The following is a 16,706-nucleotide window of genomic DNA, read 5'->3' as shown; positions in this document are numbered from 1 at the left end:
TAAGTTCATTTCATGGCATTTCTCATGTTTGCCAGGACATTCTTTTCGATGACCTTAAATTTGCAAAATTTTCCCATTTTTCTGCTCTGTTACTATTGAAATCTGACTTGGAATGTTGCTCAACGCTCTAGGAAATTTTGATTTGACCACAATGAATACAAATAATAATAATTGGCTAATTTTGTTGCTACGTCAAAACAAGTGCAAGAGAAAAAAAAAAAAAACCCAAACCTAAATGCCCTCTCTTATTATTTATTAAGTAATTAGATTAGTGCCAGATACATAAAAGGCCAGGTAGAGTTTGTTAAATTTTTCTTTAAAGAGAACAGCAAGTAACTCTGGAAAAGAGCTGAACATTAAATAATTTAATATGAACTCACTCTGTCAAACAAATAAGTTCACTTTCCACTTTGGACAGGTACATGCAGAACATCAGAAGTCGCACAATAATTTGGAACAGCTGTTGGCAGATTTCCAAATATGCTAAATTTTTTTTTTTTTTCATTTAATCCCGTTAAAGTTTTTCCATGGAGTATACAGTCAGGCAATTATATTAATAGTTGTCTGGTCACATAATATATTTCTTGAGATCTATAAAAGATTCTTTGACATAAATGATGATTATATAGTTTAATAAGCATTTGGAAAGGTATTTTAGATGTAAACTGCCAACATGCCAGGCCTTTATCGATGGCTGAAAGATGCGGAATGCAAGGTTCTCTGGAGCATAGGCTTTATTTTCAACCTATTTTAAACCATTATATAAAAATCCTACCTCTTCCTCTCATACCAAGGGATGCTTCTTCTAAAAGGATTTCATCACACAGAGAAGTCAGACACGGTGTTGAATGAATAAAATACCAGTTTACAGGAGGCTCACTGCAATGAAGCCCAATGGATCTCAACTTTCAGTAGAGCGAAATAAAATTTAAAATCTTCAAACGGGCTGGGAAATGTCCTTTATTTATAAGGGTTGGGATACTCTGATTTCAAAGGAGTACATGTCTAATATGGCTTTTAACAGATTTTGCTGGTAACATTTTATATTTTGCACTCTATCGAAATCTGCACTATTTCAGTCATATTTTCTACATAATTTTCACTGTAAAATGCTTATGACTTGGCAGCAAACCCCCGACAAATGGGCTATATATTTATTTGGCCCCTGAGTCTTGTGGTAACATATGGTTTACTACAAAGCAATACAAAGATGTTTGTTCATTTATTCATTCAGTAGATCTTTTTCGTGGTGTATTTAAAATTTATAGAATATCCACTCTGTACTAGACACTGTTATAAATACAACGATAAAAACAAGTCAGGTCCTGTTTCGTAGCACCTTGTAGTTTAATAGGAAAGAGAGAAATATGAACCAATAGTTAGAGAGACACTTATCACAGAAGTACGAATGTACCGCTATGGCGGATGGGAATAAATGATGAAGAAAGGAACCTGCAAAGTCCTTGTTTGCTGAATACATAGTTACCCAGCACATACGACTTGCAAAGCACTGGGTGCTGGGAAGACAGAGAGAGAGAAACTTCTGGAAGCTCTCCAGGAGCTCACGTTTACAGATACAGTATACGAATATACAACATACGTAGCTTACAATGTATATAGTACTTTACCTATTTATTTATTTATTTATTTATTTATTTATTTATTTATTTATTTATTTATTTGGTAAAATATACAGTATTTTAGATTGTGATAAGTGCTATGGAGAAAAATTAACCCAGGTAAGTCAGACATGCATGCCGGGGCGAACGGTACCATTGCACCCGGGATGGTCAGAGAGGGCCCCTCGGATCAGCTGATACCTGAGCAGAGGAATGCAAGCGATGAGGACGGAAACCCTGCAGACACCTGGGAGCAGGAGAGTTCAGGGCAGAGGGATCATTAACTGCAAAGGCCTTGGGGCAGGAGCCAGAGCTGGAGGTGGATGTGAGGTCCTCGGATTTTACTCTGAGCAAGATGGGGAGCTACCTAAGAGCGAGCGGGTTAGCGGAACGGGCTGATTTATGTTTGAAAAAGAGCCCTGCAGATGCGGTGCTGAAACGGACCGGCCGTGGGGGCGGGAGAGGAGGGAGGCTGTGGCTCCGGCGCCAGTGGCAGAGGTGGCGAGCAGCAGTTAGAGCTTTAATATTTCTGACAGGAAAATCAAGTGGGATTTCCTGGTTATCTTCGCAGGAGAGGAAGTATTTAAGCAGGGTCTTTAAGGGTGAGGAGATGCTCACCAGACAGAAAAGGGGAGGAGGAAAGAGTTGGCATGACAGATGGCATGGAGGATGGAAGGGCCCGACGAACTCGGACGCAGCAAGAAATCGTCTGACAGGAGCCGAGGCCCCAGAGGGGGCCCTGGGGAGACCTCAGACCGGGGCGGTGGTCGGTGGCCTCGTGGGATGTGCGGGCTTTGCCTTCAGGGGCAAGAGAGACCCAGCGAACTGGACAGAGCAAGGGGCGACGAGTCGGACAGAGTCACGGGAACCCAAGTGTCCTGGCCCTGGGGCGCACGCGGGGAACACCCATCGGGGGAGAGTTCAAACCGCCGGTGGGAGACGATGAGGTGAGCGGCTGCCCTGAGACAGTGTCTGCGAACGGGAGGAGAAGCAAACCCCCCGGGGGGTTCCGAAGCGGTCGCGCTGCCGGTGCCCGGAGACCGCAGGAGGGCCGCCGGCGACGGGAGAAGCTGGCCACGGCGGGTTTTCAGACGGGAAGGCGGAGACCCGGGCAAGGCCGCGAGAGGGGAGGACGGACAGCAGGCTTCCTGCGAAAGGGACCCTCACGGAAAAGCCAGTCGCTCCGCGTCACCCGTGGGCCCCGACCCCGCGCGCACTGCGTCTCTCAGAGTCGCAGCCCGTGTTCTCGCCCCAGGGCCAAGTCCCTGCCTAACCAGGGTGTCGCCGTGGTCTTGCCCCGTGGCCTCCCCAGCTCTCCTGCTTTGCTCTGCATAGGCTCCCCGGGATGCCTTCCTCAAACGTAGCCTGGAGGCTCTGCTGTTCCCTACACCCAGAACATTCTCCCCGCAGGTATCTGCGTGGCTTGCTCCCGCACCTCCATGAGGTCTTTGTGCCAAGGTCACTGCAGGACGGCCTTCTGCAACCACCCACTTGCAATGCCCTTGCCTGCGTAATTTATCTCTGCACTAGCTTTGCCTCTAACATTTTTCTTCTATGTTTTTTTTAATGTCTTTCTCTCTCCCCTATTTTTAAATGTCAACCCCCTTCCTCTCTCTGCCCCTCAAGAAATAAACTCAAAGAAGACAGGAATCTTTTGTCATTTTTTGCAAATTCAGCTTCAGTGCCTAAAATCTGGCACAGAGGGGAGCTAAATACATTTGCTTAATTAAGTGACATGGATCACGTGCATGAGATGCACCTACCAGACTTTTAAGTAGAGCCACCCAGCAGGCGGTTGGAACTGGAGCATTGTGGGGTCGCAAGGGAGACAGAGGTCTGGGATCGTCGGGATAAAGGCACAGAAATCCCAGAGGCCCGTAAGTGCAACACAACGTGACAGGTACAGTGGAGGTATCCGTAAGGCCCGCGTGGCACGGAGGAGTGGGCAGTCAACGCCCCTCGTGGGTACGTCGAAGAAACTCACACAGCCCCTGATGTGTAAGTGAATCTTGAAGAATCAGCTCAGCTGGCAACAGGATACTTTATGCAGAAGAAACAGAGTGAGCGGAGGCAAGGAAGTAGTGAAGCGCGTGGAACGTTTGGGGGTGACGGGGAGGACAGTCCGCTGTGGAACGGCACCGGGTGCACAGCAGAAGGCAGACTGTGAAGGGACCGAGATGTTCTGTGGGTGACGAGACGTTCTCCCTTCTCACCTAACCTCTCCAGACCACAGCTGCTTCACGGGTAAACTGAGGTAGACCAGAACGCATCACTACAAATTGATCAAAGTATTCAAAGACCTTACCTGCTGATAGAATTCATCATCTTTGGGGGTCAGATAAGGAAGCCAAGTGTCTTCGAGCTCTTCGAGAAGTCTCCGTTTCTGTTTTAAAATAATAATAATTATAGGTGACTGACTATAAAGTGACCCAAAATATAAGACACTCCCTTATTTTTCCAATAAGAGAACAGCAGGACAAAAATCTAGCCGACTTGAATGTATAAACTGTCAGAGATAGAAATCAGTCAAATGGTCAACCATAAAGTGTATTAATTTAATTAGATGCATTAAACTACACATTGGAGAAATAATGATTTTATTCCCTCTCATGTTTCCTGAAACAGTTTGATTAACTCTTGAACGTCTCTTTAACATCGAGGTCTTTTCCCATCTCTAGAACCACCTTCTGAGTCATCCAATACAGTTTTCCAGAGCAAAGCTTCCTGTCTGTGAGATTTGCTGGAGACGGAGCAGGTGTTGAATACTTCCATGATACCATCACTAGAAACACCAAACCAAGCCATAAGTACCCATGTGCATAACATCGGGATGTGTGGAATATTTATTCATCCAGTAAACCTTTATTTGAGACCATATTCGCTTACATTATTACTTTTCTAAAGTGACCTTTCATTGCTAGAATACTTATTAAATCTGTAATAATCATCTTTGTTTCTTTTCTTTTTCAATTTTATGAAGAAATCTTTTTAAGCACCCACAGCTAGCACTGTCTGAGGCCATGTAAAGAGACTGTCTTCCCAAACACAGATCTTCCCTGCTTTCTAAAAGTTCACATTACATCACTTCGCTTCTGCAATGACCTACCTCAGTACCTGTTTTCGTGAACCACAAGAAATCCGAAGAGGGTTTTCGCCTTTAAGAAAAAAAGGCGAAAAGCAAAAGTACTGTTGGGAGTTTGTTCCGCAGTGAGCTGTGCTAGAGGCCGCGGCACCCCGGCAGCGGGAGCGGCCCCGCCCGGCTCCTCCCCCAGAAACCACACTCGGCATCTCAGCATCCAGCCACCCTGGCCTTGAACTGTCTGTGAGCATCTGTGCTTTGTCTCAATCTACCTTGTGCATCGAATTAGCAAGATGAGCCTAAGGTATCAGAAAAGCCTAAGACAGCTCGTCAAGTGTTACGCTTCGCGGAGAACTGAATGGAGTTAGCGTTTTGATCGTGAACGAAATAATGACATTGTGTGTGCAAAGAATCTGCCTGCATCCACCACTGTGCTACTGAGACACAGCAAGAAAGAATCTTGAAAGCTGCCGGAGTTTCTGTTGGTTTGGTGAGTAGCAGAGTGGTCTCGTCCGGTCGGTACCCAGAAATGGATGAAATGGAAAGTCTGTTGCTCGAGTAGATTGACGGGTGTACAAAGCATCATGTTCCATTATCTTACATTTAAGGAGACATCAGTCTTTTTAATAAGTGAAACTTTACTATACTTACATCATTTCTACTTTACACAGGCTGGGTATTTATCACATCATCCCTGCTTTTACTATATACGTCAGCGTTATTTTAGCTTGTATGTGCTATTTGGTATGACTGGGCAGGTTATTTTTTGGGGTCTCGGAATGCTCAAAGATTGTTCTCCGTAAGTTAAGGGTCACTGTCGGTTCCCTTTACGCTATTTCGGCTTGCGTTTTCATAGAAAAGCTCGACTTCCAGATAGCGGGGCAACCCTGTACTGCCGAGCTGCTCACACAGCGTAAGTGAGGTCCCCATACTACAAAGTACGTTATAAGGAGCCCAATACACGCTAGGTGGTGCCTTCCTTCCGAAGGATGGTTTTTCAAAGGATATCTGACCTTCTATCCAAATACATATATACTATGTGTGTGTAAACATGGTATCTAAATGGCATATGTGTGTGTACACGGACACACATACACATAGAAATGACAAAGCAGAAAAATTTTCTGAAAGAAGAATGGAAAAGGCAGACACAACTGATTTTCCAAGAAAACTGCAATAAAATGCGTACTCAGGTTGCCGGCAGCCACTAGCAAACCTTGGCGAGGATGAGGCCGCCCTGCTCCGGAGGACACGGCTCGGTGAACACGACTGGATTTCAGCACCCCCCTGCTCCAGGGAGCACCACCATCACGCAGCGAACCACCTGCTCGACCAGACACGGTGGCCCTGGCACGTCCTCCCCCGCCCGGGAAAGCGGACGTCCCCCACTAAACCAGCCCAGAGCAGCCCAGAGCAACCTTTGGGCAGAACTCAAATTCTTTCTGGGTCTTGTGTATAATCATGAATAAAGAAAATAGGAATACAACCCAGCAAGCAGCCAAACTAAGAGAGACAAGACAGTAAATTCTACTCTTACAACATTCTAGTCCGTTTCTTGAATGAAAGCATTTTGCTTTGACTATAGGTCTTTTCTCATCTGTAATAAGACTGGCTTGCCAGTTAAACTATAATCAATTTTCCTCTATGAAGGACCTATAAATACTAACACAAGCCATTAGTTTTGATAAATCACTGATGAAGTGGTTTATCTGTTTTCAACATCAGCCATTATTTAGGACATAGAACGAACTGATGATATTTCCATGCGTAAGCCTGCACATTCGTGCATTCCATCACGAATTTAATCAAAATCTATACCCCAATTTTTTACTTCAAGCTCAGGAAAGCCCGTATTTTCCTATGAATCTTTACCGGTCATTTTTACAGACAGAATATTTGAAAGCCCCTTCCACCAGAATTTGACCCATCGCGGAAGCCTCAAATAACTCAAATGCACACGGCATCTTAAACTCTGAAACGCCTCTGCCTTACACACACCACCTTAAAATCTCGTCAGAGGCCCGTAACGCTAACCTGCGTATCAGAAGATTTCCAAAGGTAGATTCCCATAAGGAATTATATACTCCACTTTGATCGGATTAAAAAGCAACAGACCTGTCCTACAAATCAACAAGCACCAGCGAGGCTGAAATTCTGTTTATAATTAATACTTTAGCTAAAGTATCATAAAACCAACCACTTCTCGGCTCAGTTGAGGCCCAGGGTACCAAACAGATATTAAACACTGGAATGTGGAAAGCTCTACCGAAAGGATGAAATTCTACAAGAATGTTCCTACTATACAGAGCGAGCAGAATCCAGTGGTCTTCCTCCACTGGGGATTTTAACGTTTAATGCCGTAAGCATCAGTATATCCACAGCAGAGGAGAGAATGGAGGGTCAGGAAATCGCTCAGTTTGAGAACAGGTGACTTCTGCTCGGCACACCAGCATCCACAACCGGCAGTGTCACCAATTAGATAACAAGATCGACAATAGGTAACCATCTTTATCCATTCAGAAAGGGCTCTCGGTTACATTTACTTTGGCGAAAGCAATCGGGGATCAATGTTAGATTGAATTAGTAGTTCATGAACATCACACATTCCTTAAAAATTAAGATCGCTTTATAAAAAGGCAAAGTCCCTCTGGGCACAGCTATGAAGAAGAAGCAAGCCTTCTCGTACTCAGGAGTCCAAAATAGTATAATACCGATGGAGGGCAATGGACAATTCCTACCGAAATTCAAATGCATTTCCTCTTCGATCCAGAACTCCTACTTCCAAGGATTTTTTTCTACAGGTATACTATATCATGTTCAGGAAAATGCATGCACGAGCTAACTCACTGGGTCGCATTTATAGCACAAAAGCTTGGAGACATACGAAAAACCACTTAACTGCACGCTTTAAAAGGGTAGATTTCATGGGGCGTAAATTGTATGTTAACTAAACAAAAAGATGAGAAGCCATTCAAGCGTTCATCCGCAGAGGAGGGGTAATAAACCACGGTACGTCCACACGATCTAATGTACACCAAGCAGTAGTCAACGAGAACGAGGGAGCTCCCGTTAGTGAAATAAAAAAAGCTCTCTGGGACTTATGGGGATGTAAAAGCCAAGGGACAGAACATCTGCTCGTATGTGCATGCAGAAACATAAAGGAAGGTGACGAACTATTCCTGGGGTCATCTATCAGGGGTAGAGGTGGCAAATGACCGGGCGACAGGGGTGGAACTGGACTATTTAAAATACTCCATTTCATAGGGTTTTGATTTTGAACTATGTAAACATATTGCCTATTTCACATACTACTTACTATCAGCTCAAACATATGACCCATTAATTCTTAGCGTGGAATTCAGTTATAAAATGAAGATGACTCTTTGGCTCTAAGAAATTCTATACTTTTGTGATGTACAATGATGTATCTGGGGGGGGGGCACTAAAGAGTGAGGAGGGAAAGAAACAGCTCTGACAATTTTTTTGTCCAACGCCAACCAGCTGGTAAACACACACATCACAGCGTCCTTGGCAGCGGAGGGAGCTGCAGCCGGCGGTTGCCGCTCAGGTCTGGTCAGCTGGGGCTCTCCACCCTGAGGTGCAGATAGACCCCCACAGCCGGGCTCTGCAGCACACGGCTCTGCTCACGCGCTTCTCTGCTCTTACCCTCGTGCCAAATACATCGAGCTGCTCACAAGTGCCACAAAGGAACCCGAGGACTCAAGTCTCTGAATGCGAAAAATTCTCAACTCCTAGCTCTACGGCCTTTGCTTCTCCATGATGACCTTCACTCTCTTTGCTGAAACTCCCGTCAGACATATGTTGGAACCTCTCAAACTATCCTCCGAGTCTCCTCAGTGTTCTCTCGCTCCTTTTTTGAAATCTCGAGTCTCTTCAGGCGACATCCAGAGCGACTTCCTCATTACTCTCTTCCACTTCACCAACTCTCCTTTTAACTGTATCAGGTCTAAAATTCGTCCCCTCGATGGAGTTTATTTTTTCTATGGCTAGATGTTTTATTCCCAAATTTCGTAAATGGCTCTTTTTTTCATGTATAGCTAGATGTTCCTGTTCCATTTCCGCGTATTTGGGGGCATTTTTAAATTTCATTTTTATGGCTGTGATGCCGTCACTTATCTCTTTGAATTTCCTGCACATGCTTATTTTGGTCTTTGACTGACTTTTCTGTAAAAATCTCATCTGGAACGAATTTTTGTTTTCACTGTTGATTGTGTTAGCTACCTTTATTAGCATTTACTTTCTTCAAGCATTTTGATATTTTGTTTTGAAGGTTCATTCTAGGTGGACACCTTTTTTGTCTTTGCTTCTACCCCCTCCTCTCTCTCCATCTACGCTCACCTTTTCCTCCATACTGTTTCAGCAGGTGACTCCACCAGGATCCACACGCCGCCAGGCTAGGACACAGCCTCGTACAATGGTGATTCAAAGCATTGCCATCTCTCCCCGACTCCTCCACAATCAGACCGCTTCCGTTCCTATTCTTGAAGCTTTATCTATCTTATTCTGTCCCTCAAAACCCATATAAAGCTATTTCCCCAACATGGTTGTCTTTTTTCAGTCTCCTTTAATGAGAAGTACAACTTCACCTCCCTCCTTAGCCTAGTTCTGGCCCCATTTCAAGCGGTAAACTGTCACTCTCCATTATCCCATAGGACCTAAAATCCCGTTGCTATTTTTTTTTGGTTTCTTTCTTTCTCGCTTTCTTTCCACACTTGGCAGGCCCACAGTTTCAATCCAGCTTATGCCTTCATGTTTAATTCCCTTTTTGGCCCACTACAATATCTTGTCTGCACGCCCAACTATGACTCTTTTCATATCTTCTATTCTTTTAATGTATTATCGGTCACTGATACGTGTTCGGAGTAGAAGGCATACACAATTGTGAGCTTATTGCACCATCTGACAAGAAGGCACAGATGATTTCTTTGTGATAAAAATTCTCAGCAGGAGAGTCACTAGGTCAAAGGTATATTCTATGAAGACTCGTGATTCATATTGTGAAATTGCCCTCCAGGAAAACGGTATCCATTTCGTGCCCATCAATAGACAATACCCATTTCTTCATATACTCACACACCAGTTATTATCAAATGTTTAAATCTTTGGCAAGTTGTTAAATGGAAAAAAAAAAAAAACGAGTTCACTCTAATCTACACTTCTTTAACTGTTAATCAGGTTGAGTAACTTTTCATACATTAACTGTCATTTGCAGGCGCTCTTCTGTGAAATTTCTGTTCATATCTTCTGTCCATTTTTTGCTGAGGTATCTATCTTTTCCAGATTTAAATCTAAGAAGCTACACTTTGTGCCCATGGGAAGACAATGAATCTCTTTTATTCCGAGCAGCTTTCTGACAAATTAATTAGTTCCTGGTGGAGCTCATGTCTCTTGCGTGAAGCTAGAACAACGCTATATTTTCCAGCACTTATAAAATGTCCCCCCCCCACCCAAGACATCGCCTTTCACTACAGTTCATACTTTCCCAAGATTTCCACAAAGTTAGCCATAGCATTCCTTGATCCCATAAATTTCAATGGAAATTTTTTTTAAATAAGAAAAATCACGGGTACAAAAGATATGCTTTAGCTCTTCAGATGACAACTTGAGTATTAAAACCTATTTGGTCTCACCAACTTGATCTTAAGTTCCCGCCTACAATACTCAAGTTTAAGACTACAGTCCAAGTTTCAAAAGGAAAAGAAAGATTCCTGAAAATTTTCTATGATGAAAGCAGCTAAACGGGATCTAAAAAGAAGTAAAGGTTGGTTGGGGGTTGACTGTGAAAAGGACGGACACTTTGGGAGAAGGGCAGTTTCCACATCGGAAGAATATACTATTAGCCCCAAAGCAGGTAAGTCCCTTTAACAAAATAAAATGTTGGATTCTTTACTCAGGGATAATGACTTAGAACTTCTAACTTCTTTTGATTTCCTTTCGAGGAGCTGCCTGCAAACTAGAATTTCCTTGAGCCACCTCCAAGTATTCGACTGAAAACACAGGCAACCGTCACGTATCCAAGATCCTTCTTCACGATGAAAACGCTACCCGTACTTCTGTAAGTGAACACAAGAGCGAGGGCGGTGCCGTTCCAAAGCATGAGAGAGGGAGAATCGATCCCCTGACACTCCTTCACCTTCGTACCTGTGTTCTAGCTCCAGGACCCAAGAACACACCCCCTGATGCTTTCCGAGAGGTGAAAAATTCGCCTCTTGTCCACACCTGGTGAGATGAAAAAGTCAAATTCTCTCAGTCGGACTCCAATCTTCCGGGAACTTTCCACCCTGAGATGTCACACCTTAGTAGGCTACTTGAAGGTCAGAGAACGGAGCTCCATGACATCTCACCGTGTGTCTTGCCCAGCTCAGCGTTGCTGTGATCGAACCAAGACATATTTTCCTGCTAGCAGGCCGATTGTGAATAATAGCACTTGAGGCCAGTAGGATTTGACTTCTTTGTGATTTTACGAAGCTTGAAGCATTACACCACGATCAAACAAGCTACCACGGGAAGGCAGATGTGGACGATGTGGCAGCCAAGACATCAGTAAGTGACCTCAGTGGCTGCCCATTGACTCATCCTCGGCCCTCTACTGTCCCTCCCCGGCTCTCTGCTGCTCCCACAGCAAGTGCTGCATAATCAGACATGAAACGCTTCCCCTTGTGCGGCCACGACTGAATTATACAAGGCATGAGATGGTACTTTCAAAACAAGAAGAATTCCTTCCCTGCTCACACAACTATTAGTTTGGCTTAGCTATAATGAAAGTGCAAGAAAAATACCGAGGTGAATAAGTTATTTAAAAACTATTTTAGAGGTTTATAATACAGAGGAGATACTTCTTTTCGTTTTCATTTATCCTTTCCCAGGGTTCCAGAAAGTCAATACACACTCTTTATTATCACAATTTCTCGATTGAGGCATTGCGTAAAACTCTATCACTTCATCGGCATGTATTTAATCTTATTTCAATATGTGCATTTTATGTTCTGAAGTTCCCTCTTTTAATTACACCACTCATGAAAAATTACCATTGCTGGCTTGTCTGATAAAAAAGTGAATAATAATTAAAGAAGTAAAAATTAGTAGCTGATAGATGGTCACAGGGATGGAGAACATGGCCTAGGGAATGCAGTCAGCAGTAATGTAATGGCTGTGTAGAGAGCCAGAGGGAAGATACAGTAATCAGGGGTATCAGTTCACAAACTCTATAAATGTCTAATCGAGGTATACCTGAAACTAATAATAAAATAAAATAAAATGCTTAAAAAAAGTGAATAATAATATTAATAAAATTATTCTTCTTCGAATATGCCAAGGCTTGCAATCCAATCTATCACGTATAATTTCATTACCCTGGGAAATACGAACACTCCAATCTGAGATACAATAACCAGAGGACCAGGCTTTCCACTCAGCTATTCAGATTTTAACTGCTGATGTATAGATACCTCTTTAAGTGGCCTCCAACTGCAAGGGGAAGAAACAGGAACAACAGAGTCTAAAATGATTAGGCCCTAGAATCAGACCTTATAGGTTCACATACTGGCTCTCCTCATTACCAGCGGTGTAACCTTGAGGAAATAACCCCCCTGTGCCTTGGCTTCCCCATCTGTAAAGCAGACACAGAAATCATACTTACCTCACGGGGCTGTCATGAAGATTAAACTACATGAGTGAAGAGACAAATGGGTATGCAATTCCTGTGATAAAACAAACGCCACATATATGTGTGTAAAACACTTTATTTCAGTGTATGTGTTAATAAGGTTTTAAAAGAGACTAAAAACACGAACAATTTTGTCTGCCCCTCTTCCTCCCGCCTTCCCGAGGCCACGTGCCAGGCACCGCGGTTCTATTTCACATCAGCGAGCAAGCTCTTCCTCTCCCTAAGTACGTTCTCTTCCCCCTGTAATCCTGCCACCTGAAAGACTGTTAGTTACTTAATTCATTAATTAAACCCCTCCTTGGATTTTCTTACTCTACGACGACCATCCCTTGGTCACTGGGAAAGAACTGGACAGCTCCCTGCATTGCTTTCCGTCGGGACCCTCTTTTCCCTGGGTTTCTGTAACATCCGCTTCCTTTCCTGCCTCTAGCCTGTGCTCCGGCCTCCTCTGTCTGCTTCAGGTCTTTCTTCCTCTGCCTTTACTAGCGGATATTCCCTACTCTCCTTCCACTCCTCGCGCGACGAAACAGTCTTCCTCTAGGCAATCTCATCTTCTTAAAATGAGTTCCTTACAGGTATCATTCAAATCCTCATCTCTAGCCCAAACCCCCATTTACAACGGTCTCTAGGATATTACAGCATGAAAGTCCCTACAAGCACCTGAGACTCAATAAGCCCCAAATCAAAGTTAACATCTTCCTTTCCTAACTTCCGGAAGTCTGTTTCTTCTGTTTTTAACCTTTAATGTCACCAGTCGGACTAACAACGTTGGATTTCTGTTCCCCCGCTGCTTCCCACTCATTTCACTCATGTTTACTGACTGTAAGAGGCACTTTTATCTATGCCAACTCTTTCAATCGTTACCAAGATCTTAAGAGGATGAGGCAGAAATCATCATTCCCATTTGAATGAAGAAGAGGCCAAGACTTATACAGACAAAACACCTGGTTCAGGATCGCGGAGCTAGTAAATGTCAGAGTTGGGATTAGAAGTCACCTGTTTTATCTACAAAGCCCAGGCTGCTCGTGACAATGCACGGGGAATGTCTGTAAACCTGCATATTCCAGCCACGGCCTCTCCTTAGAGCCCGCTCTCAAGGGGACAACGGTGACCATGGCAGGTACATCAGGACAGACACGCCTGCCTTCACAGCACTCGACACATGGTGGAAGTGTCAGACAAATTAAACAAGCAAACTATAATCAAACACAGGAGGTTCTATGATACAGGAAGCAAAGAACAGTTCTACAGCACCTAACGTAAAAGATAGGACAGGGAGCTCTCGATAGGGAGCTTTCGGATGGCAAGAGAGGTGACATCTGAGCTGGGAACTAAACATCGGTAGGGAGGTGCTAGCCAAGCAGAGGGCAAGGTGGTCAAAGTGATCCAGAGATACTATCTCACAGCCATTAGGAGGGATAGTTAAAAAAATAAAAGAAAAGAAAAAGAAAAGAACAAGCGTTGGCATGAATGCGGAGGAACCAGGACCCGCACGTTCCTGATGGGACCGTGAAACGACATAGCCACTACGGAAGACAGTATGGCCGCTCTTCAAAATAAAGACTGAATAACCGTATTATCCAGCAATTCCATTTCGAGGTATACACCCAAAAGAGCTGAAAAGTAGGTCTCAGAGAGATGTGTGCACACACATTTTCATAGCAACGTTACTCACAACAGCCAACAGGTGGAAGCAACCCAAGTCCCCGCCGACGGACGAACGGATAAAACGAAACGTGGTATGCTCGTACGACAGAACAGAAGCATTCTTAAAAAGGACATCCCGGCACACACCATAACATGAATAAAGCTCGAACGCTATTCTAAGTCAGTCACGAAAGGACAAAGCGCCTGATTCCACTTATATGAGGAACCAAGAACGGCTCAAAGTAGAAAGGCGGTTCCTGGGGCGGGAAACGGGGGGAATTGGGGAGTCGGCGTTTAGTGGGTACAAAGTGTCCACGTAGGATGATAAAAAAGTTCTGGAGCTGGGTGGTGGTGATGGGCGCACAAGCGCGTGGCTGTCCTTGGCCACTGAAATGTACACAGAAACAGTTAAGACGGTACATTTTACGTTACGTGTATTTTACTACAATTTAAAAAACAAAAATGCATTCCAGACACTATCAAGAGTACGTGTGAAAGTCAGAAAGCGAAAAAGAGAATAGAGAATCTGAAGACATTCCAAAGTGCAGGGAGTCTGGGGAGAAAAGACCACACACACACACCCACACACGCACGCAGCTGACGTGAGTCTAAGCTAGATGTGGCCTTAAGTGTCTGAGGCCCCGGACGGTTCTCCAAACAGAGCGACCGTGCATGATGTTTTGGCATCGTGGAATTAGACCAGAAGAAAACGTTAACGGCGGCCTCATAAGAAATGAGACTCCTCTCCAGCTTCGAAGTCAGGAAACTGTCGTCAAGCTCCAAGGGAACTGTGACGTTTTTCTGGGCTGAGGCTTGCAGAGGGATCTCACGCACGGTGAGTTTAAACCACAGAGTCGTGGGGCTCCACGACTCCGACAAGACAAGTAGGACTTGTTGCTTTTGGAGAACAGCCTAGCTCGTTAGGGGTGGGGATAAAAAACGCTTTTGCCTGTGTCCGCTGGGGATTCTGTAGCTCTTGGGCTCGTGTCACGCATCATCACAGCTCTGCTTGCCAGGTAGACTGCAGGCGAGGCTGTGCCAGGGGGTCCCACTGCAAGGCTGCCTCTCTCATCTGTGAAATTCAGTTCGGGCTAAGATCTGGCACGCCAAGTCCTCGCTTAGAGAATATATCTGTGTGTTTGTATGTACGTAAATGAGCATACACGTACTCGTAGATCTGTACTTATCTAAACAAGCACATACAAACAGACCAAACACAGGTAATAATAGTTTTAAGGTGCACAAGACCACAAAAGCTTTGATAAAGCTTTCATCACTGCAATGTATTATTACAGCTTTACGAATGTACTACACTTTTAAACTGAAATATTTCCAAAATGGAATCTGGCGTGTGATTAATTTATTCGAACGCCTGGTTCTTATTACTCGCGCGCTGTGTTTGGATGGGAAAAGGCAATGCACTGGCACTTACTGACAGAGCACCGTGTACGTCCAGGTAACAGACGCATCCCATGGCCTCCCCGCTCCCCGGGAAACGCATGAAGCCCCGGTACCAAGTGTTTTCCAAGAAGATAGGGAAACGGAGGTAGAGGGTGAGCAGAATAAGATGAATTCCGTATCAAAAGCAGAACGGCACGTAAGGAGAGGCGAAAAGGACGGGAAGTCGAAAGTAAAGAAAGAGCGAAGGTGGAAGAGAAAGAATTCGCGGACTCAGGTTGGGATTCAGATCTGAAGAAGGCCCATCGGGTTCTGATTTCTCGGGGACCAGCACAGGCCACTCCTAATTCAGCGATGTGCCCTATAAATGCCGACACGACGTTGCTCGATGAGGAGGCAGCGTGGCCCGTCGCGCTTCCTCGCCGATCCTCAGCCCCGTTCTGCGAAACGAGAGCGCGGCATTGCTGAACACACACACAATTTTTCGCACTAAGTGAAGGAGGGAGACTCGGGCGGGACAGGGAGCGAAGGAGCCAGCTCTGGAATTACCCAATCACATGAAACCGGCATGACACGTCCGCGGATCTGCTCTGTCATAAAGCGGCAGCGATGAATAATTCAGCGTCCTCGGCTGGTCTGCACCCCCACCACCCGCCGTGGAGTCTGCTCTCATTAGCTTTCTCTCTGATATCATATTTTTTGGCCGGATTTAAATATAATTTCACTTGACTCATCTAGTCTGCTAGGGACACACTACATGGTCTAAGATGAAAGATGTTTATACGATTAGTTTAATATACCAGACTTGCTGATGAGATAAAATGGGGGGGGGGGCAGGGGGAAGGCGCAGGGAGAAACTCAAAAGCTTAGGAAAAAAATTCACCTGCCAACATCATACTAATCTCATCCGTTCTTACCACCGTCATTCCCCTTTCTGTCCAACACTGTCTCAAATTTAATCTGCCGAAACTATAGGAGTCAGCCAGTTTTCTCCTGCTGACAGCAATTCCTCTGAAACCTAACGCAACAGAAAGTAAAAATTATTTTTAATTATAGTTGCTCGATTTTCCTTGGGCCGACAGGCACAGGTCTCCTTAACGTTTAACGTCAGGCAAACCCGAGTTGCTTTACGTGTGGAATGTGTAGTCGTCGAAGACCTCTATTCGGGGTCGCTTCCAGGGTGATCTTAGGACTACCAAGGTCAAAATGAACTAGAAAATATCGGCTCCATTTTCCACTAAGACGAAGCCCTTGTCCCACTCTGCCTCTTCCAACA

At 44.6% G+C, this 16,706-nt stretch overlaps 1 protein-coding gene across 5 annotated transcripts in view; it reads right to left on the bottom strand.

Annotated features, from left to right (window-relative positions):
• FTO (FTO alpha-ketoglutarate dependent dioxygenase) overlaps window positions 1–16,706 on the bottom strand; it is a 310,416-nt gene that overhangs the window by 226,889 nt on the left and 66,821 nt on the right. For all 5 annotated transcript variants that reach the window (XM_016142382.2, XM_036231278.1, XM_036231279.1 and 2 more), the window contains exon 2: window positions 3,925–4,002. In XM_016142382.2, the coding sequence (XP_015997868.2) occupies window positions 3,925–4,002 (78 nt within the window). The remainder of the gene's footprint in view (window positions 1–3,924; window positions 4,003–16,706) is intronic.

Source organism: Rousettus aegyptiacus, unplaced genomic scaffold (genome assembly GCF_014176215.1).
Source record: "Rousettus aegyptiacus isolate mRouAeg1 unplaced genomic scaffold, mRouAeg1.p scaffold_m13_p_14, whole genome shotgun sequence".
Classification (NCBI taxonomy): Eukaryota; Metazoa; Chordata; class Mammalia; order Chiroptera; family Pteropodidae; genus Rousettus; species Rousettus aegyptiacus.
Note: the sequence above shows the minus strand (reverse complement) of the source record. Positions and strands in the feature narration are given on the sequence as shown.